Genomic DNA, 24,022 nt, shown 5'->3' on the forward strand with positions numbered 1-24,022 from the left:
TAGTTTCAGGCGTACAACATAGAGACTGGACAAGTCTATACATTAGGCTATGGTCACCTTAGCTCCCATCTGTCACCATACTGCACTATTACAACACCATTGATCATATTCCCTGTGTCTTTTATTCCCCTTACTTATTCCCTGTGCTTTAGGGGGAAGGTCCTTCTTGTTTTGTTGCAGTTAAAGTGTATGGGAAACGCACAAAAAGTGAGCAGCTCCCCATCGCTGGACAGTTGTTACCATCCCCGCAAGTCAAGCATTGAGACTTTACCTATCACAGTATTTAAGAATATAAGTAGGGAAGTGCCTGGTGGCCCAGTCGGTTGAGCGTCCGACTTCAGCTCAGGTCACGATCTCATGGTTGGTGGGTTCGAGCCCCGCGTCGGGCTCTGTGCTGACAGCTCAGAGCCTGGAGCCTGCTTCGGATTCTGTGTCTCCCTCTCATTCTGCCCCTCCCCACCTCATGCTCTCTTTCTCACTCTCCCCCTCTCAAAAAGTAAATAAACATTAAAAAGTAAAAAAAAAAAAAAAAAAAGAATATAAGTAGGGAAGTTTGGAGACCTGGTTCTAGGTTTTTTTTTTTTTTACCCTTGGATTAGCTAACCACTGAGCAAGTCACTTCCCTTCTTTTTCTGTGATTTGTTTTCCAGGCTCCACAACGTGTCTTGCCTCCTCTCTGGAGGAAGTTAGGGCGAAACATTTTACATATGCAAGAATGTGAGCACTCACAGAACACCGTGCTCCAACAACATACTTATCGTACCAGGACCTCCCCTTGGCAAGGACTCAGAGGCTGTGGTCTGAGTTCTCTTTCCAAGGAGGCACAGGGAAGAAGCCTGCTTGGTGTGAGGCCTGCAGACATGGCCCCGTGACAAGCAATGGCCTAAGATGCAAGCCAACCCGCCACACATCATTCTGTATGCTTGCTCACATTCCTTCTTCTGCTCCAGACATATTCCTGCACTAGCCTAATTGTGCGGTCTCTTCCTCCTCTCAGAAAGTCTTTTCCTTCCCTTCCCTTCCCTTCCCTTCCCTTCCCTTCCCTTCCCTTCCCTTCCCTTCCCTTCCCTTCCCTTCCCTTCCTTTCCCTTCCCTCCCCTCCCTCTCCTCTCCTTTACTTTCCTCACTCTTTCTTAACCTTGGGCTTAGTATAGGTGCCGGCTCTGAAAATCTTCTCTAATTCATCCAGTGCACATTTTCTCATCTCTGAACTATAAAATTTACTGTCTGTATCATATATGAAGTCCACAGCTCAACTGTAGAATATTTTAGACCCAAAAGCTCTGCTGGTGATGAATTCAGCCAATATATATGTATATATTGCTGGTCTGTAAGCAAGCCACGTCAAATCTGCTTTGGGAATAAAAGAAAACAATATATGAAATATTTTCCCATGTTTTGTATTGTTTTTTAATTCGTTCCTTTTATTTAAAACATTGTTTCTGAGTTTATTTATTTTGGGAGAGAGAAAGCACAAGCAGGGGAGGGACAGAGAGAGAGGGAGAGAGAGAGAATCCCGAGCAGGCTCTGCATTGCCAGCACTGAGTCTGATGCACGGCTGGAACTCACAAGTGTTGTTGGGATATAATTGACATGCCATAAGGTTCACCCTTTTAAATCTTTATTTACTCTGAAAGAGAGAGAAGGGGCAGAAGGAGAGGGAGAAAGAGAATCCCAAGTGCCTCCACGTTCAGCATGGAGCCCTTTGTGGGGCTCTATTTCACAACTGTGAGATTACAACCAGAGCCGAAATCAAGACTCAGATGCTTAACTGACTGAGCCACCCAGGTGCCCTAAATTCACCCTTTTAAAGTGTAGAGATCTGTGGTTTTATATATATTCACAGGACTGTGCGACCATCATCATTATTTGATTTTAGAATATTTTCATTACCCCCAAAAGAAACCCCATATTTACTAGCAATTACTTCCTCTTCGTCTTTCTCCTGAGCCCTTGGCAGCTATTAACTTTCTTCCTCTCTGGATTCACCTATTCTGGATATTTCATGCAATTGGAATCGTACCATACGTGCTCTTTTGTATTCGACTTCTTTGACTTAGCATAATGGCTTCAAGTTTCGTTCACGTTAGAGTATGAACCAGTCTTTAATTTTTTTTTAATGGCTGAGTAATACTCCGTTGTGTGGCTATACCACACTATATTTATTCATTCATCAGTTGATGGACATATATATGCATTGTTTCCCCCTTGCAGTCTTATAAATAATGGTGCTATGAATATTCATGTATAAGTCTTTACGTGTACTTTATGTGTATATGTTCCTAGTTTGATCAAGCCCAGAGAAGTCCTCACATATTCTTACTGAACCACTCTAGAATTCTTCACTACCATACCACTTTTCTAATGTCACCCATTGTGGGATTCAAGGAGTTAAAACTTCCCCGAAGGGTGCACCTTATTTTTCTAAGAAGCAGCTGGCCAAAAGCATGCTGGGTAGACAGAAATGCTAACAGCAAGTCAAAGTGCTCATGTTTGGGGCGCCTGGGTGGCGCAGTCGGTTAAGCGTCCGACTTCAGCCAGGTCACGATCTCGCGGTCCGTGAGTTCGAGCCCCGCGTCAGGCTCTGGGCTGATGGCTCAGAGCCTGGAGCCTATTTCCGATTCTGTGTCTCCCTCTCTCTCTGCCCCTCCCCCGTTCATGCTCTGTCTCTCTCTGTCCCCAAAATAAATAAAAAAACGTTGAAAAAAAATTAAAAAAAAAAAAGTGCTCGTTTGATTTCTGTCCTCACAGTTGCTCTACATCCTTGAACAAGAGCCTTTTGCAAATCTCAGCCTCATTAGCTTATAAATGGGAGGAATATTAGAATTTAGAAATAACCTAGTTCGACAAAGACTATTACTTAGCTTTTAAATGGCAATTACAGTGTTCTGGTATGAATGCTGTGAGCCATTTAAAGCCTGCTTTTCAGGCTCAGAAGCCGAGGATTAAAAAAGAGATTGAGAGTCCTATAAAATGTTAAGCTGGGTCTCAATAAGAGAAACAAGAAGAAGAAGAAGAAGAAGAAGAAAAAGAAGAAGAAGAAGAAGAAGAAAAACAACACAGGACCTTTCTGCTTTTCATTTTAAAAGATTTGAAGGCCCTTCTACTTCCTGTCACCAATATGACCCATGTGGTTTGAGTACGGAAGTCCCCACACACAGTTGCTTTTTATAGTTAAAAACATATTGTGAAAAGGACAAGCCATTGGTATGTTAAGAACTCACAATTCACTGGGTCATGACAGTAAGCCAACGAGCCCTGCGGGTGGCACTGGGGAGCCCTGAGACACTAATTCGGAACGAGTGAGATGAAGAGGAGATTTGAGGGGATCATGTAACTCTCTCGGCCCGCTGTCTCAACGTGCGCAACATAGACCTCCGACTTTGAAAATGGCACTGCCCGGGGTCAAAGGCGTAACCTCCCAAGCGTCAGCAAGGCTTCTTGTTCGTATCTGCACCCTTGATATATGCAGCTTACTTCCCAGAAAAGGCGGGCCATGAAGCCGGGTTGACATAGAGCAGTTTGTCCAGCATGGGCGGTATTGAAGCCCGGGTGTGATCGTGGGGCCTTCCACGGCGGGCTACTTTTCAGACCTCTGAACTTTCTCATGGAAGGTTTTCTACAGCCAGAAGTGATTCCACCGCAGCCTGTCTGTATCTGTTACTCAGCAAGATACTCATTTCTGGCTTTCTCATGTTTTGTTCTCCTATTTTTTTTTTTGTTTAATTGGTCTCCCCTCACACTGAATCACTCCACGGTATGATTCATTGTGCCCTTGAAACTGTTCGTTAGCTCCTGTGTTCCTTCCTTCCTCCCCTTGCCTGTGTCACGAAGCCACAATTTGGTGACTAAGTGCTTCGCTTTTTGGTCTCGAGTTTCTATCACGACGTGCTTCCAAAAGAAAGGGGAGAAAAGCAAGAGTAGCCAATCCAATGAGTGAAGGAGCTCATGTTTTTGCAATGAATGCGTTAACACATGCATCTAGACTGCTTATTCTTAGTGATTCATTAGGATGCAAATAGTTCTGAAGATCACACTGAACACACTGCCTGCTCCCAGAACCCACGCACTTGACGTGCCAAGATACAGCAAAATGCCTCTACCACAGCCCCTTAACCAGGAAGAAGATGATTTTGGTTCAAGGTTCAGTAATCTTCACTGAACGCCCACGAGCCCGACACTGTGTTGGGTACTTGAAACACAGGTACATACTGATTTCTCCCATGCCTAGGAACAGAAAGCAAGTACGTGAAGGGTTACAGAGAGGAAATTAGGCTTTGTTGATGGTGGCTATGTGGCAGGCACTGTACCAGACAGAATGAGCCCCTGCAGGAGGGGACCATGACCTTAGTGCTGTTTCCTTAGTGCTGTTTCCTTACATATTGTCTTGTGTCGAAGAGGAAAGTGATCATACTAATGATCATACTATCATACTAATGATCACTTTCCTCATCATCAAGCAAAGCCAACTGCTTCAACCTCTTTCTTCTCAAATTTCGTCTCACAATGGACTTCTGGTTCCCACAGGTATTCAAAGGATTCCAGTTATGTTTGAAAATAACCTACATGTTTCTGAACGATAATTCATGAAATAAACATTCGTTTTCCACCTGCTTTGTGCCAAGGGCTACTCTAGTTGCCGGAAGTCTCCCAGTGATCAAAAAAGACATCCCTGTCCTGCTAGAGGGTACGCCCTAATGGCGAGGAACAATTGACAGAGGAGGGAAAAAAGCAAACTGAAGTCTTTCCAGATGGTGATAAGTGCTATAAAGACAAGAAATCAGAGGTGACTGGGTGGCTCAGTTCATCAAGGGTCTGACTTCGGCTCAGGTCATGATCTCACGGTTCGTTGAGTTCGAGCCTCATGGCGGGCTCTGTGCTAACAGCTCAGAGCCTGGAGCCTGCTTGGATTCTGTGTCTCCCTCTCTCTCTCTGCCCCTCCCTCTACTTGCACCCTGTCTCTCCCTCAAAAATAAAATAAAACATTAAAAAAAAAAGCAAGTAATCAGGATGATGTGACAGAGTGACACAGCATGGTTGGGATCATGGATGGTTCTTTGGAGAGGCAGCATCCGAACCGAAGTGAATGAAAAACAGGGACAGGTTGTGCCAAGAGCAGACTTGCCCTGACAGGGGGGTGAGCTTGGCAAGTTCAAGGAGCAGAGAAAATGCTAGGTATCCACGCAGTGACCAAGAGAAACAGGACGAGGAGATTAGGGCACAGGGGTCATCAGGCACCAGGTGACGGGGACAGTGGTGAGAAGCTGGTTTGGACTCTGAAGGCTGTGGGAAACCACTGGGAAGTTCGAACCAGGGCTGTGGTATTCACTGTCTGATTTGTATTTCCAAAGCTTCCTTTAAATGAGTGCATAGGAGGAAGCAGGAAGACTGGTTAAAGGCCACTTTTGGGCATCGAGGCAAAAAAGGATGTGATGGTGTGGGCCAGCAACTGAATAGGGAGAAAAACTGCAGGAATCCTGCCTTGGTGAAAACCAATCTCCTTTAAGGTGCATCAAGTAGCAGCTGAAGCCCCTGTTTCTTGAAATTTCTTCACCCTAAGAAGCCAGCATTCTTCATCAACTTTATGTTTCATCCATATTAGGGCGCACGCTCCTTAACTAGATGGATTTGGCTTTTCTTGTCAGCCTCGCTTGTCTGGGAAGTGCTGTTCTATATTCAGCGCCTCGTGGGTGCTGAATAAATATTGATTAAACAAACCAAGTAATGAATCATGTCTGCTGCAAGTGCGGGTGCTTGGTAAGGTGGAAAGACGCAAGCGCGCTGGATTCTCCTGGCCTTAGGGCACAGCTGGGCTCAGGGCATTTGGAGCAGGGGCGGTGGGAAGTTGGGAGCCACCTCACTCCTTCCAGTCTGTCATGCCCGGGCATGGGGGTGGTCACTCTATTGGCCCGTCCCACTGGGTGAGCGGAGATGGTCCACGCTCATCCCGGAGAATCCTTACTCATCGCTCAAGGATGAGCCTGGAAAATGGTACTCCGGCCGGGGGCCCGGGGGCCTCCTGTTGGCGGGCAACGCCCCTGAAATGGGACATGAGCTGTGGATGCAGTGGACGGGGGCAGAGGGAACTGAGAGAAGGGTCTCACTCTACAGAGGGGGAGGTGAGAAACCTCCCAAATGCCCACAGTTCTGCGTGTTACGGCAGGGCCGCCCCAACTTTTTCTGTAAAGGGCCAGATAATCCATCTTTCAGGGCCCTCTGCCTCTGTTGCAATCCTGCCGAGTGTCACAAACGCAGCCACTGACAGTGGGTAAAAGAAGGCGCATCACCGTGTCGTTCAAATACAACTTCACCTACAGGCACCCAAACCTGAATTTCATAGCATTTTCATGGGTTACAAAATATTCTTCTTTTTTTCCTTCAATGATTTAGCCAGTTCTGTGTAGGAAGAAAAGGCAGGATAAAAAAACAACATAAAAATCATTCTTTGTTCATGGTGGGCCAGACAAAAACAGGCGGCAGGCCACCCATGAGTCATGGCTTGTCAACCCCGACTCTGTAGAGGAGAAAAGAGGGAAGACAATCTATCTGAATTTTGTTCAAAAACTGACAATCGAGGGGCGCCTGGGTGGCTCGGTCGGTTGAGCGCCCGACTTCGGCTCAGGTCATGATCTCACGGTTTGTGAGTTCGAGCCCCGCATCGGACCCTGTGCTGACAGCTCAGAGCCTGGAGCCTCCTTCGGATTCTATGCTTCCCTCTCTCTCTGCCCCTCCTCCACTCTCTCTCTCTCAAAAATAAATAAACATCTTTTCATATGGAAAGAGCCTAAATGTCCATCAACTGATGAATGGATAAAGAAATTGTGGTTTATATACACAATGGAATACTACGTGGCAATGAGAAAAAATGAAATATGGCCTTTTGTAGCAACGTGGATGGAACTGGAGAGTGTGATGCTAAGTGAAATAAGCCATACAGAGAAAGACAGATACCATATGGTTTCACTCTTATGTGGATCCTGAGAAACTTAACAGGAACCCATGGGGGAGGGGAAGGAAAAAAAAAAAAAGAGGTTAGAGTGGGAGAGAGCCAAAGCATAAGAGACTGTTAAAAACTGAGAACAAACTGAGGGTTGATGGGGGGTGGGAGGGAGGAGAGGGTGGGTGATGGGTATTGAGGAGGGCACCTTTTGGGATGAGCACTGGGTGTTGTATGGAAACCAATTTGTCAATAAATTTCATATAAAATAAATAAATAAATAAATAAATAAATAAATAAATAAATAAATAAACAAACATTAAAGAAATTCAAAAACTGACAGTTTTACATGGTAATAATATTCAAAACTCCTTTTGTCAGGTGCTTGATACAAATGACGATTTAACTGTATGATATGACATTTCCTGATCCTACAGACACGGTGGCATCCAATATCTTTTGAGCACCTGCTAATTAAGAGCTATTCTCTCCCAGCTGGTCCCCCAGCCTCCTCTTCACCCTGTTATTTGTTGTCCACACAGAGGCTGGGTGAGCTTCCAATAATACACACCAAGTCAGTTTTTCTCCTTCTTTTTACTTATTTATTTTTAAAGATTAATTTATTTTTTAATGTTTATTTTTGAGAGAGAGAGAGACAGAGAACAGGGAAGGAGCAGAGAGAGAAGGAGGCATAAAATCTGAAGCAGACCCCAGGCTCTGAGCTGTCAGCACAGAGCCCCACGCAGGGCTCGAACCCACAAACCGCGAGATCATGACCTGAGCGGAAGTCGGATGCATAACCGACTGAGCCACCCAGAAGCCCCGGTTTTTCTCCTTCTTGAAACAGACCCATGACCTGCCACTTGCCACTTGCATTTGGAACAAGACGCAAATGCCTTATCTCGTCCTGGCCTGACCTGGTCTCCGACCACTCTGTCCACAGCTGTCCAGGGCCTTTCTAGCAGCTTCCTTCAGCCTGAGATGCTCCTTTCCTCCTCCGGTTTTAGTGGGGTTAGTCTTCCTTGGGGATTCAGAACTCAGTTCAAATGTCACCTTTTTTTCTATGACATGGCCCTGTCTCATTTTCTTCATAGACCTGGTCTTCAATCCCATTTATCTTGTTAAACTGTTTACTCATTTCTGCCTGATTCATCTGACTGAAAGGTAATCCCCACTAAAACCAGGCAATTTCTGTCCAATCGCTGCTGTTTCGCCATTCTGGCATTAATGCTTAACAGTCAGTATTATATACTATTATTACATATTACATATTTGGTGAATGAAGAAAGGAAGGAAATGGTCTGAGGGGTGAGAGAATGTTATGTTTAGGATTGTGCTGGTATTTTACTATGAAGGTGCCCGTGATGACAGCGTTAGGGATTGGGTGGGGGGGGAAGAGTACACACTTTAGATGAGCAAAGCCCAGATTTTGGAAAGGCCCTTGGGAAATGTTAAGGTGTTTGCCCTTTGTTTTGAAGGCAATGGGGGTGGCCACAGAAAGCTTTTAAGCAAGCATAGGATGAAAGAATTCAGTGTATTTACTAGAACATTCACCTCTGGAAAAATAAAGAAGTATGTAAGCTATCATGTGCTTGGTTTACACCATTAAGGATGGCAAAGGTCCTAGAGTAGTAATCAGCCGATCTTTAACTTAAACAAGAGTGGAAAGATGCCAAGAAATGAATTCAAATTCAGTGCAAATGTCACAACCCATCCTCTACTCCCTCCTTGAGCTGGGGACATGTGAGGTGGCTTTTGCCATCTTTCTGAAAGCCAGAGCTAGAATGCAAAGGTCTCCAAGTTTCAAGGATTTTCGTGTTGACAGAAAGAGTCTTCATAAAAGTTTACCTTCAGTATGAAAGACAGTGAGGGTGTGAAATTAAAAAAAAACCAAAAAACAAAAAACACAACATGGCTCAGCTTGGTGATTGCAGTTCAAGCCGCGGTGGCCTGGTCCAACCACAGAAGTGACATTTCTCTGCCTGAGATAAGGCTGTCTTAAAGTATGTCAAACAGTAAATCAGGAGCCCTTTAAAAATTGGAAAAAGCAAATCAAAAGAGTTTCTTGTTTCCTATTTACCAATCTGTCTCCTTTCTTCCATCACTCTTTGTACTTGGAACAGAAAATTGTTAACTTCCTTCCTTACGAATCCATGGAGGAAGGTGGAAGTAACGGACCTTTAGAAACCAGAAGCCAGATCTGCCCCAAAGTTAAGAGAGGGGACAGAAGTGTGAGGCTGGCTGAGGCAGGGTGAGCATGAGACCCAAGCCACTCAACACAAGTTTCCATGGACAGTGGCTACTTCACAAGATGACCCTGAGGCTGCCTTTTCATCGGCTTCAAGATGTTCATTTGTGATGTCTCCGGCTACCCTTCTTCTAGGAAGAAGGTTACCATCTGCCCGCTGAGATCTCTGCTTACACCGATATTTACTAACAATTTAAAAATGCTTAAGAGGACCACAGATAGAGTGCCAAAGACACACGGGTGCTCATCAGCCATCATTTTACTGTGCTTGTGTCTGATTCCTAGGTGGACTGCCTTTTTATTCATTCTCTCTCCCACCTTCAGGAGCATTCCATGTGCCAGTGGGCATTGTCCTCAGATCCTAAATCTTTCCATGAACATGTGCTTGCCTACCTTTCTCTGCACACAAGCCTCAACATTTCCTTACAAAAGGACAGCCAAGATGAAGGTTGATTTTTAAGAACTTCAAGTTTTGTGCCGAGAAGATTCCTGCCTCTGCCATTGGTTGGTTTCAGTTGCTCGGAAGCTTTCGGTCAGAAAGGGGGGAAGGAGGAAGTGCTCTCTGAGGCCAGGTAAGGTAGCAGCTAGAAACCCAGACATTGTCAGGGATACCGGTACCACCTGGAACCAGACAGCATTCTGTGCATCTCCTGTCTCAAAAGGCCACCGTGGTACCACCTCTCTCATCGATGTGGCTTCCCACTGCAGTGACTGTGACGTAGGATAGCCACAGGAAAAAAAGTGCTCTGCACCTTGAATCTATAAGGGAGGACAGTGACCCAGCTTGGGACGGTCTTCGATCATTCTGTGGGGCCCCCCCTGAACTTAGATGGCTTGAAAAGATAATGCTTACTGAAAAGTCGTCACTGGGGAAGAACAGGAGATCTCGAAGGGGATCATTCCGATAGGTCTTTTCAAGTTCTTCAATGACGGTTTCATAATCCAAAGGCTCGAGAAGTCTGGGCTTTTCCTGCTGTGGAAAAGGAAAATAGGGTATTAACCACGGACACACATAATCTTGCTTGTTCTCAGTGCCCGGTTGGATTTCAGTTCTTAGTATTACCAAGGTTTTGACATCATGCAGTCCTTCCAATGGAGTCACAGGGACCCCAAGCATTTAGGGCAAAGCCACATGACTATCATTTCCAGATCTGCAATAATATGAGAAGACCCTTCGATACTTGACGTCTTGCTCAGTAACTCAAGCTGTTCGCACGGAGCCCCCAAAGCTCACTGGAGTCAGCCAAACACATCCGCTGAATTATGTAAATTTTCTCTTTGTCTATTTGAAGAAAGGCCCTCCGCCTACTTGCTACAGTATTATGATCATCGTCTGTTTTGCTGAATTAGATCCTTCCTTGTGAGGTTTACCTGGCTCTATTTTAAAATGTTGGCTCCCTATTAGCAAGCAAAGTATCATGGACTGTCTTCGTTGTTACTGAGGCCTGGATCCTGTGTCAGGATTAATTTCTTGGCTCGGAGCCTCTTTGCCACAACAGAAAGAAGCTGGGTGATTCTCTAACAGAACTGAGCAACACAAGTATTAAGGGCGCAGTGTGGTGAAAGTGGAGAAGAGGCTGAAAAAACAGCCAGATGATTGCACTACATTAAAATCCTGAAACCGGGAGGAAAGGCACCTCCTTCAAAGAAACTGCCTATTCCACCAAGTGACCAACACCAGTGGGGGAAGGCGTGGCTATTTTGTTACAGGGTTGACGTGTTTACTCCAAAACCGTGAGGAAAATAGGTCCCCAAATAAAGAATAAAACATGATAAAGCAGAAAACCAAAGACACAGTCTTGAGTTCCCTAGCTCTTCAATGAAATATTTATGCAACTTAAATGAAAAAGGATGACCTTTGGGATTATTTAGGGGGCTCTTGGAAGCTGGAGGGGTCACCGTGAAATCTAGATACTAAAGGGAATGTCATAAATGGAGAACAGTTTTTTCCCTCTATCATGTCAGTGACATCGACAGTTTCCTGCCAACCTTACCCCTTCCCAGTCTGCAAAGCACAAAGATTTAGCTTTGATTTCTAAGGCCTTCTTTGGAAGATCTCCGCTGGTAAGGCCCTAGAAACTTCCACCAACATTTTAGTCATTGCTAATTGGCTCCTCAAAATAGCAGTGTTTTTTCCAAATAGAAACAAAACCAAAACAAGATGTGACCCAGTGGGCCACCAACAAGGATTTCCATGTACTTCCTGCATTAAAACAAAATGAAAGAAACCCATTTTACAGATGCTTAAGTAAACTGAGGATGATGTAAGGTGAATATTCTCTCTGGAAGGGTCTTCAAGTAAGATCACCAGATTTAGCAAATAAAAACACAGGACTCCCTGTAACATTTGGAGAAAAGATGGTTAGTCGTCTGACACAACCTCTTTAGTGAAAGACCTGTGTGAAATGTTCACTGTTTTGAAGCAGAAGACACAGAGACGTTATGGTGTGATTTGGGTAATTAAAAAAACCCCCAAAGAACCCCAAAAAGCTCCTTCTAGAATTTCTGCCTTTTGACATGATTATTCTACGTAGACTTATTTTAAGTTCCATCTCCCTAGTTTCCCAGGCCAAGGTTAAGCCCAAGAATCACAAATGGATAGCTCAAGAGGCACATGCTGGCTCCAGATGTTAGATCTGGCCTTATTTTAGTTTATTTTTAGTTGGCTTCGAATGTCTTCAAGTAGCCGCAATTCACTCCAGTTCAGCTATAGACCTCAGTGCTCCTCACCCATTACCTCTTACCCTGTAATGTCACACGTTGCATTACCAACTGCTCCCTCAGGCCTTCAAGTCTGGGACACATGGCTGATTTGGGAACCTCTTTTTTTTTCTCCTTCTTTTAATATTGTGTTTATGCATGAAATGTGTAGCAAGTGAACCACAGATTTGGTTGGTTATGTCCCCTTCTGTCAGTGGATCTCCAGCTTAAGCGTGCTGACGCCTTTCAGTGCTCATATACCAACAGCCTGTGATGTGGCTACTAATACTTTCTCTCTGCTCCCGTTCCTCACATAGACGTGAACAAGACTGTGAGAGTGTGGCTTTGTGCGTGTTGCAATTTATGGGCTTAAAAGCAAATGGCATAAGATGTTTTCAGAGGCTTTTACAATCCTGTTCTCACCATCCTTTTAATGTTATCTCCCTTAGTTGCAAACTTGAGCATTAATAAGCAAGCTGGAGACAAGAAGACCATCAAAGAAGAGGTCTCCCTAGGGGCCCACACTCCACCTAGAATTAGCACCACCTAAATGAGTACAATGGGAAAATCAGAGCTCACAAGTCACAGGGTATTAATAAAACCATAGAAAGACGAAATCCCAAACTTCCCTAGAGGTACCCAATAAAAGGCGGAGCCTGCAAACATCTGTTGGCAGGTATATTTTTATTAATGCATTTCAGGCTCTGGTATGTCAGCCAATCAATGAATGACATTTATCAAGCCTTTCCTGTTGAAATGTTGCACTGAAGTTATTTTGAGGTTATTTGGGGGCTGCAAGACCCAACAGAGCTGCTTCAAATAATGCATTCCCTTTGTTACTTCCGGGGGATATATTAGGAAAGCTCTGTCTTTCCAGGGAATGTGTCAGTCAATGGGCAGCATTCGAGACATCCAGTGTTTCTTAATTTTGTGGATATGAGGTCTAAAAATGAAAATAACAATGATATATTCCGTAGCACCTAGGGCTTGGGATTTGCTGACGCTTGGCATGAATGCTTTACGCATCTGCGATGGTCAGGATCCAGGTCATGGGACCACAGTTTTCTCTGGAGCAAGACAGCTGTCTGTTCAGTGTTATGGTCAAAGAGACAGATGTATTTGAGGATGGTGGAATCAGTTAATTTCTCACTACTGCTCCTTGCAGAGACGCTGAGTGCAAATGAGAACTGAGTAGCATTGATTTATAGCTTTAGAACAGTTGGGTTGTCCCTCCTGAATTTAATGTGCCTCCTTCTTTTGGAAATGCACCAACTGGGCTAAGGCATGTGCCAAGATTGCCCTGAATTGGATTGGATTTTTATAGTGCTTTTTACTCTTACTCTCTCTCAAATGACTAATGAATTTCATTAGCTGTTCTACAATCGCTCCAGGCATGGGAAAAGGCACCCATCAGTATCTGTTATTATGCAACAGGGCTGGTGTTATGCCACAGTGGTAATAGGCCCTGTTCTTCTACGTATTGAGAGATTTGTTTGATCTACTTCCCCAAATCCACAGCTCGCCTCCAATTCAACTTCACTGCAGAAGAACGGGCTCCTGTCGCAAACACAAATGCTCTCTTTTCCTCTTCTTATTCCACCAGTTCTCATGGAGTGCCAACACGGTATCTAAGCCTTGGAGTTGGTAAACCTGCCATCTTAGTAATAGCCAAGGCTGTCAAGAGCCGTTTAATTTGCTTGGAAAGCAGACTGGCCGTGCCTTAGTTAAAGATGCAAATTTCAAGAGCACAGTACACTGTTGCAAGGATCTGAATTAATTTTGTAATGATAATTCAAAATTACATGGGCGAAAAATGACACCGAAGACCTAAGCATTTGAAGCATGCAACAATGAAAAGTTACATGACTAGGTTACCAACCTAGCCTTTTCTCCAGAATAGAAGTACAATCTAACTAAGAAACAACCTAGACTAGCCAGCCTTGTTTTACAGAGTCCAAAGCAAAAGGTAGAGTGTGATTACAGGTGTTCTATGCTGAGACGAGCAGAGAGGGTAACATGCACTCTGGAACCAGAATTCCTGGGGTTCTGTCTGGAATTCTGCTTATGGGTATGCAATGTCGGGCATGTTAATTACAATCTCTGTGCTGTGCAGTGAAGGAAACAATCCGTAAAACCACAAGGCACCTGGCAGTATGGGAGAAGATATTTTCATATGACATATCAGATAAAGGGTTAGTCTCCAAAATCTATAAAGAACTTACCAAACTCAACACCCCAAAACCAAATAATCCAGTGAAGAAATGGGCAAAAGACACGAATAGACATTTTTCCAAAGAAGACAACCAGATGGCTAACAGACATATGAACAGATGTTCAACATCACTCATCATGAGGGAAATATAAATCAAAACCAGGATGAGTTACCACCTCACACCTGTCAGAATGGCTAAAATTAACAACTCAGGAGACAACGGATGTTGGTGAGGATGTGGAGAAAGGGGAGCCCTGTGCACTGCTGGCGGGAATGCAAACTGGTGCAGCCACTCTGGAAAACAGTATGGAGGTACCTCAAAAAACTAAAAATAGAACTCCCCTGTGACCCAGTAATTGCACTACTAGGTATTTATCCAAAGGATACAAAAATGCTGATTCGAAGGGGCACATGCACCCCAAAGTTTATAGCAGCACTGTTGACAATAGCCAAATTATGGAAAGAGTCCAGATGCCCATCAACTGATGAATAGATAAAGAAAATATGGTACACACACACACACACACACACACACACACACACACACAGTGGAGTACGACTAGGTGATCAAAAAGAACAAAATCTTGCCATTTGCAACAATGTGGGTAGAACTAGAGTGTATTATACTAAGTGAAATGAATCAGTCAGAGAAACAAATATGATACGATTTCACTCATATGTGGAATTTAAGAAACAAAACAAATGAACACAGGGGAAGGGAAGGAAAAATAAGATAAAAACAAAGGGAGGCAAACCATAAGAGACTCTTAAGTACAGAGCAAACTGAGGGCTACTGGAGGGATGTTGGGTGGGGCAATGGGCTAAATGGGTGATGGGCATTAGGGAGGGCACTTGGGATAAGCACTGGGAGTTATATGTGAGTCATGATTCATTATTACACTATATGTTAACTAACTTGGATTAAAAAAAAGAATCTCTGTACCTTAGTTTATAAACTGCAAAATGGATATCTTAGTAGGAACTACATTGTAGGATTAAATGAGGTAATATAGTTATGCTTTTAGAATAGCACCACACCCACAGTACTAATTACATAAGTCTGTGAGTTTACATTTTCACTAGTCATGAATTTAAAGCACTTGCCTTGTAAATTGAATGTGTACAGAGAGCAAATAGGAGGCATTCAGTAAATATCTGTTGAGTAAATAAGTTTATATCTTTTCACCCAGGAATCTCTGTTCTTGAGACTATGTTTTTAAGAAATAACTCCACATATAAGCCAAGATTTATAAAACGGTGTCTTTGCAATATTATCTTCGTAACAGCATGGAGATCCCACCTTAATCCAGGAGGGATAAGAAAGGAAGGCAGGATGATGGAGGCTATATCCCCAAAGTGAAGACACTGGAGCTGCTGTTCAAAAACAATGATTGATATTTTTCAGACTTGTGTGCAGTGGAGAGAGACTTACTGCTCTAATGGGCTTGGGGAAGGACACTGGAAATAGGATGTGGGTTAAAACACACTAATGAATGATTGTGCAATATCTGCCACGGTTTCCTCCTTGTAACTCTTCAATTCTTTAGTAAGGATAGTAACAATGTTTTGCATATGATTGGCTTTGGCGGGGGGGGGGGGGGGGGGGGGGGCGGGGCGGAATAGGAAGGTGGGGTCCGTGATCAAGATGTCCAAGATGGCGAGATTTGCTGCAAAAGGAGAGACGACTGTTCAAGACGCGTGCATATTACAATACGAAAGTTTGAATCCAAAATATTTACACCTCTAAGGGATAGTAAGGCCTGAAGGACAAGGCCAGCTAAAAATGGGTGATGGGTATTGAGGAGGGCACCTTTTGGGATGAGCACTGGGTGTTGTATGGAAACCAATTTGACAATAAATTTCATATATTAAAAAATAAATAAATAAACATTTAAAAAAATAAATGAAAATGGGAAACAGTAAATCATTGAGGATAAGGAGTTATAATGAAATTATGGCACATCCATTCTAGGAAACAATACATGCTCATTTCAACTGAGTTTTTGGAAGTTTGTAATAACAAGCAAAATCGCTTATGTATTACTGTTAAATAAAAATGAGAATATTGCACACCAGAGTTTAAATGTATTAATTATTGTTTATTTTATTATTTTTTTTTCAAAAGTGCTTAAATGGTCTATTCTAAGTGCTTTGAAGATACAATCTTAAATTTTGTTTCCCTCATTCATTTTATTTTTCATGGAATTCTGCCTGTTTCTTTTTTTCTTTTTAATTTTTGTTTCAATTCTAGGTAGTTAACATACAGAGCAGTATTGGTTTCAGGAGTAGAGAGGAATTAAATTTCAACTTAATTTTAATCTGCATAAGATCTAAAAAATTTAAAGAAAGCAGATTAGAGTTACAGATCTATATATGATCAGTTATTATATTGGGATGGGTTATGACATTTAGGTATTTCCTATTTTGATTTCTCACATTTTCCAAATTTTCTACAATGAACGTGTATTGCTTTCATCATGGTGAAAAAATGAACTTGGTCTTTCAAAGCTACCATGCCTTCGTGGAAACACTGGGGAATTGTTTGAACTGTTTACCCTTTGAAGACATACCAGAGAGAAAACCTCAAAAATCGTAGCAGGAACTTTGCATGGAGGTTCAACCAGTAACAGCCTCAAGTAACTAAAAAAAAAAGACATATAAAACACTGGGGAAAGAGGACTGTGGAAAATACTTACAGATTATGTATGTGGTCCTAGAATCTACCGTCAGCAAAAAAGGACAACAATTAGCAATGTATTAATGAAAAGTATTTTGAGCTCTGGAGGGAACCACAGACATCTGCTAAGTTCCTTAAACACCTCTGTGCATTGGTCATTATGGCAAATGATGAGAAGTCAGAATCTGTAGTTGGAGGGCCACAGGCTTTTTTCTACCAGCTGTGTAACTGGGACAAGGTACTTACGTTGAGACTGAGTGAGGCTGATTTAAAGGAGTCAAAGGGCAACTTCCTGCTTACAGCAGTGTTATTATAAGGATCAAGGACATGAAGTATGAGAGGGTATTAAGCAAACGACCGAATGCCAGACAAATATAGATCTGTCTTTGAAAAGCACTGAAATTACCCTACATGTTTTACCCAAAAGCATATACCAAAACCAAGTCAATCCAACCAATCAATTAAATCCATTACACTAAATTCCTCATGTACCCAGAAACTATGGTACATGCTTCTGTATTTATTATCTAAATTTCCTTAAAAAAAAAAACTTAATAGCTAGCTATTCTGTGGAAGCAAAAGAACGAACAACATAAGGAAAACACTGACATCTTTTTTAAAAAGGGCAGCATCTACACTGTGAATTGCCTGAATCAAGTCAGGCTGCTGTACCCTGCAAAGAAAAAAGGAAGGAAATCTACCTAATCAAGTACGTCAGCAAATGAAAGTGACTATGAAATTCTGCCTCAAATTCTACCTTGAGAAACAGCCTAGAAAACATTTTTATGTATTTATACTTCTGAATTAAAAAAAAAAAGATTAAATTTAAGATTAGTTTAGTATTAAACTCATACCTAGAGACAATCAAGTTGGAGATATAGGATGTCTTTCTGTAGGTCTCACCTACATTCATGCAGGTCAAGTTTATCACTACTGGAAGTGAACAAGATCGCTAAGACCTAATCAGGGAAAGTGGTTAATGGGATTTAGGATCCTTCATTTTGGGAGGTCACAGATTTGTGTTCTAAATTTCAAGTGTAATTAGGGAGCCAAGACTCGCTACTCACCGTTGAGGTCACTCTAGTTTGTTGATCTGAACTAGTTTCCCGTGGTTCTCCTTTTCAGAAAAATCTGATCTTTCCAGGAAACATTATTATGAAAAAAAGATTTTCCCCCTGCCTTGGAGAACCTTTATTATCTTTCTGTGACACACTTGCCCTCCGTGATGCTAGTTGGGACTTTCTTAATCTTCCCCAATCAGCCTTGTCCTTGCCAGATATCTGAACATTTATTCTAATTTGAATATTCATACCAGAATTAATTGATAGCTGAGTGTCTTCTTCACCTTACAAAACCATTCATTTTGGCTAATGATCCAGGAAAACAAACAAATAAAAATTGATATTTACTTCAGGACCAATATAGTAGGCATGAGATGCCAATTATTTAAACATCCTCTTCACATCTTGGCATACAGACAAACAAATAACTGACATTGAGGATCCACAGGGTTTTTAAAGAAACCCTAAAAAGAATTCCAATCTCAAGATCTCCAAGACAAATTAGAAGCAACACAGCTGTTAACTAATTTAAGCATTATCCAGATAACTGATTAAATTTCTTAGAGGAAATAAAAATACAAATGACACATGGATTCTTTAGACCTTAACTTAATCCAGGACCCTTTGGCCTTCGTACAACTGGAATGGAACCAACTTCCACACTATTTGTGTTTAAAATAAATGACAGAATTGGAAAGAACCCATACAGCTGTATCCATGGCCACAGCTGTCAGCCTGTGGTCGTGTGACAGATTTAATTCAGCCTTTCATCAAAGGGAGTTTCACTGGACAACCTCTCAAATGTTTGAGCTTCAGAAAACAAGACTAGCTTTTCTTACCAAAAAGGAAATGATTAAGTAAGGAATAAGCCATCTTATGCTGACCCTTTAACCTTCGCTCTGCCTTGAAGTACACAGTTTCATGAGAATGGAAAAACACTAGCTAAATCAAAGTTAAGAATTGTACAGCTGGGCAAGCTCAGATTAAGCTGAATTTGGAAATGGTTCCCTTGGTAACAAAAACGGACACAGATCTCAGAAGAAATCAACCAGTAGTAACTCTTTAAATGTCTCGGTCCATTTTAGTGAAACGAAGCAGGTTAAAGTTGGTAAATTATAAAGTCCTTTGCAAATATAAAGGAAGGTAAGTCATCATATTCAACAGAAACATTACAGTTCGAAAAATCAGAATATTCCATTTTGTTAACTCTTAATGTTATTAGGAAAACCGAGGACACAAATGAGATTTATAGGAACTATGATTTAAGGTGTACTTTCAAACTGAAACCAGACCTTTACAGGCTTATTTTCTTTTTAAGGAAATTTGACCAGATATACCTCTTAGCAGCACATCAAAATTCACACAGCTTTGTATAACAAATGATAATAAAAAAATAAGAGTGTTTGCTTCTCCATCTAACACGGGGGCTTGTAAAGAAGTAGAAAAGATCCAAAAAGATCTAAATCAAACCTAATTACATGTCTCATTTAGTTTTCTAGAAACACTTGAAAGATAATAAATATGATTAAAAATACATCACAACCCAATTACAAGTCTGCCTGATACCAGAGAAATTAATGCCTTAGAGCCAACTGCTGGGAATTTTAGATTAATTCACGTGAAATCTGTCATGAAGGCTTCCACTGGCTTAAACTCTGACACTATTCTAGAACGTTAACAGCCACACAAATGAACTTTTGGCTTGAGTACGAGGAGTGTGTATGTGTGTATGTGTGTGTGTGTGTGTGTGTGTGTGTGTGCGCATATATACATAAACACATACATGCCACACACACATACAAGAATGTAAATGGTTTTGTCAACAACATGCAACTTATATTTTCAATAGATCTCTCCAATAATGACAGTCAGCTCCTTCTTTTATTTCTTTCCTTACTTTTGGCTACTTGAGATTGAATATGCATCGTGGGCATTTGTTGTTTTTTGGCCCAGACGACACCTGCCCTGATTTCTTTTTTGTACTAGCATTTTATTTCCCTCTGTGGACTTCTCTCCCCACCCCTGTTAGGAACAGTCTTGGTGAGTCTCAATGTTTGGAACTGAAGGTCAGTCGTGTGGGATCCTGGCATCTCTCCACTCAAGATTCAGAGTTCTAGAGGGAAGTGCTGAATGGGCCTCGCTAGGGTCATATGCCCTATCACCCGGGACCGTGAGAGTATTTAACACTTTCTCTCACTGAACATCCCTATAAAGCCTAGAAGAGATCATCACTGCTTTTTTGTACAGATGCAGAAACTTGGATTCTGAGGACTTGGGTCGGCAGGCTGACTGATGAACTGGAATTGCAACCCAGCTCAGTGTCAAAACCTATGGTTCTCTCTACGCCACCAGTCACAGTGCTGCAGGAAGAGGAAACACAATAGCTTCCCCCTCTGTCCCCCCTCTCTCGGAGGGAGGCTGCTGAAATACAGCTATAGTTTTGAGTATGATTCCTGCTCCCTTTGTGAGCTGCGACAAGGTGAAGCCACTGGGCACCTTAGGGAAGAGGACAGAAAAATATTTACAAGAGGGTAAGGAGGATGGAGAATAGGAAATGAAAGGGATATTAAGGCAGTGTATAGAGAATGCTAGCTAATGTTTGTGTCACAGATCCAACGGAAATTGCCACTAATTGAGAGAATCTCCAGATTCCAAAAGTTTTGGGCCACAACCACCATCTGGGGAATAAAAAGATCTGTTGGGATCATGGCGCTACTTTTTGCCCATTGTGCTCTACTCCCTCCGGGACAAACGGTCCACCTCCCGCTCAGAGGTAATAAAGGGTGTCATCATGGAATTGACTCTGCCAGGTTGGCAGTTCTTCTCTACTTTGTCTCTTCCCCTTCTCTTGACACTCAGTCTTGAGGAAACTAAGCTCATTCTTGCTTAAGTGGAAGGTACCTTTCCTGAGTCCATTTTGGAAGCGTCTTCTCTGCAGCTACCTGGCTAAGTACACCCTGTTGCTACAGCCACACTCAGCGTCCCCTGCCTAGACTGGTGGGTTAAATCAAGTTTCAATTTACACTTCTCCATTTCCATGGCCTGGATTGAATTCAGATCCCCCCACCCATTACTCCAGCTTTTTTGCTTTCTTCAACCGTCCATTTATAGCTCTTAGCCCTACTTTCCATTGTTTGAACCCGGATTCAGTCCTATTTCATTGTTTGTTACCCTCGCGCATAATCCTGGGACCCTTGCCTGTGCTTCCTTTCAGCTAATTGGCTCATTATGAAATAGCTCAAACAGGTAATTGTGAATGTCTGTATGGAACAAGGAGTAGCAGTAAGAAGGAGGTACAGATGACCAGGGAGAAAGGCTGTTCACATAAACATGGAAAAATAGATTAAAAATGCACTTAAAAGACTATATATATAGCGCAATACATTATATAAAAATGATGTATGTGAGAGATATGTTAAAGATGTTCAGATTAGATTATCTTTCTACAGCTTTCAATTTTTTAAATATTTGTTTATTTTTGAGAGAGAGAGAGACAGAGAGAGAGAAACATGAGCAGGGGAGGAGCAGAGAGAGGAAGACAGAATCCGAAACAGACTCCAAGCTCTGAGCTGTCAACACAGAGCCCAAAGCAGGGCTAGAACTCATGAACCACAAGATCATGATCATGACCTGAGCTGAAGTCAGACGCTTAACCGGCTGAGCCACCCAGGTGCCCCAACAGTTTTCAATTTTTTATTGAAGTGCTAATAGGCTATTATGAAAGAGGAGAGCAAGGATTTTCATGTGTATCCAAAGTCCTCCAAATAGTCTCAAATCCTGTCGATTCATGACCCACAAACCAGTAATAACTTAAAAATAACAACACACATTTATTTAAATGAATTTTTCATTTTTTTTCCTGACTGTGCAGATGATTGATATACTAATTCAACTTAATCGTGTATCTAATCTTTCCAAATTAGGACATGCGATTTAGGGAGGAAGTGATCTTTTTATTGACTTCCGATGCACCAGAGATCACACCGAATGATTTGGTTAAAAAAATAAATAAATAAAAATAGAAAGCCAGTTTAAAAAAACATCTACAGAGTACCATGCACACTAGAAAAATCAACAGAAGTAGTTCTACTTGACAATCTAACAAAGAGGTTTCATTTCCCTTGAACTTCTCTCATAATGCAGTTGCTCTCATACAGTATATTGACTGTGACAAGTGGATTAAAATATGTGACGCCATCTCTTAGCCAGTTCACTTGAAAACAGGATTAATGAGGGAAACTTCCAAAACAATTAAAAATTCCAACAGAGTTAGATAAACAGCTTCAAACAGCATCTGAAGAAAACAAAATAAACACAACTGTCGGTCTGTGTCCTGAGAGTACCAAGTCTGGGTTGTACGCGTTTTAGGAAGTCACAGTGTTCTGGTGAAGTATTCTAGATTACTGCGAAATGAAACCATTTCTAAATCTGCCTTAGAGCAGGAAAAGGTTTGTGGCATTTGAAATCTACATGACCATTATAAAAACAGATAACCTATCAAAATTATCCAGAGCAGTCATTATTTCTCCTTTCACTACAATAGGAGTATGTCCAAAAAATTCAAAAGAAAGTTTTTTTTTTTATTCTCTGAGATAACCTCAGGCCATGTCTTCACGTGTTGGGCCTTTTGTCACTTGAATTGCTTCTTCCTTATCACCTATCAAAACTGTCTCTGAAGCTTGTCTAGAGATACTGGTTTAGCTTTTAGAAAGCTTAGATAATCATGCTGTGGAAAGTCCAATGTGGCTTTGTGTGCATTAGTGCACGGGTGGGGAAAAAAAAACCCAAGACGTTTCTAAGGCAGGGTCCACCAACGCATAGAGCGATCTGGGACCCCTGAATGCCCATCTTGTCTCCTGAGTGACTCTGTCACCTTTCATCTTTGTGCAAGGCTCCCAGGAGGGAGGAGTCACCTATATAGTCCAGTGGCTTCAATACACAGTCACTGAAAAGGCCTTCTCACTACGATTATAATCCCTCTTCCCTTGCCCTTGGAAATGGAGGTACTTGGTTTAATATGACAGACGTGACGCGGTTACTCCCCACTTTTTATGGTGTTCACATCACGTTCAGGAGGCACATGGTCAAACTGAAATCCAATAAGCAATCTTACGATAGACAGGTATTGTGACGAACATCTTGGGGCAGAGTAAACCGAGGTTCAGAGTAATTTCTGTAATCTACTCAAGGTCCTACGGAGAGCAGGTGAGACGGTCGGACAGAATGACCCCCTATCTAATCACGTGCTTCACTTCTTTGGATTCTTTTTTCCAAAGATAAAAACCACATCTGGGAATGAGACTTAAGGATGGATTGAGAAACACCCCAGTCGACAGAAGAGACACTCTGCAGAAGGAGATAGCCTATCTCAGGAAGACCAAGGCTGGTGGCGGTAGCTAGCAGGAAGTCCCCAGTGCCTTCCACCGAAGAAAGCTAATCACTGTATGAATGATCTTAATTAAATGTGAATGCACAGCTACTAACCGCTGTGGGAGAACTCTGTCCTTACAGGCTGCTTTTCCCATAGTGCTTAGTAGCAATGCCTTCAAATTCAATTAAGATAATTCCTAGAGTGATTAGCTTCATTATATGGTAAGACCCTGGGGACTATCCTATTGCCAAGCTGTATGGGTGGTCTGCGTGAGATAGACATGTTCTTCTCCAGTATGTCATCTCCTAGCGGTCACAGGAAGTCACCCTCACAGTGGCATCGTCCACGGAACTTCTGAATTCCACCGAGCGAAAGGCAACTGGGAAAGTATAGTTTTGGGACTGTTCTAAAGGTTAAACAAATCCCAAACCAAACAAGCTTTTCAAACACGTATCCTCTTTCACAGGCTAAAAGTAAAAAACTGATGATGTTTACTGGGGGGCCAGTAGACAAGACACAGCTGGGGACCCTCGGGGGCCCCATGGTGACCCAGAGGTTGGGTTCAGGACTCTGCACATTCCAGTTATGAAACACTGGGTAGAGAGATATGGGAACAAGGTGGAAAGGCTCATTTGCCCGTGTTTCTCAACGGAAGACATGCACTACAGAGACACAGAGACAGAAACTGATCGAACAACAACACGTCGCCAATGCTATGAGCCAGACCTCTGATAAATGCTATTCATGTTAAATGACTACCAAATAGATGGTAAATATAAAGAGAACCACTATTACTGGAGACATATTTGGCACCTG

At 42.3% G+C, this 24,022-nt stretch overlaps 1 protein-coding gene across 16 annotated transcripts in view; it reads right to left on the minus strand.

The window, feature by feature from the left end:
- Nucleotides 1-24,022, minus strand: part of DOCK10 (dedicator of cytokinesis 10) — a 271,379-nt gene that overhangs the window by 147,099 nt on the left and 100,258 nt on the right. For 13 of the 16 annotated variants that reach the window (XM_023259740.2, XM_023259739.2, XM_019838746.3 and 10 more), the window contains exon 2: nucleotides 10,039-10,158. In XM_023259740.2, the coding sequence (XP_023115508.2) occupies nucleotides 10,039-10,158 (120 nt within the window). The remainder of the gene's footprint in view (nucleotides 1-10,038; nucleotides 10,159-24,022) is intronic. The other 3 variants (XM_045034551.1, XM_045034550.1, XM_019838742.3) reach the window with 1 other exon arrangement.

This window comes from Felis catus, chromosome C1, assembly GCF_018350175.1.
Source record: "Felis catus isolate Fca126 chromosome C1, F.catus_Fca126_mat1.0, whole genome shotgun sequence".
Classification (NCBI taxonomy): domain Eukaryota; kingdom Metazoa; phylum Chordata; class Mammalia; order Carnivora; family Felidae; genus Felis; species Felis catus.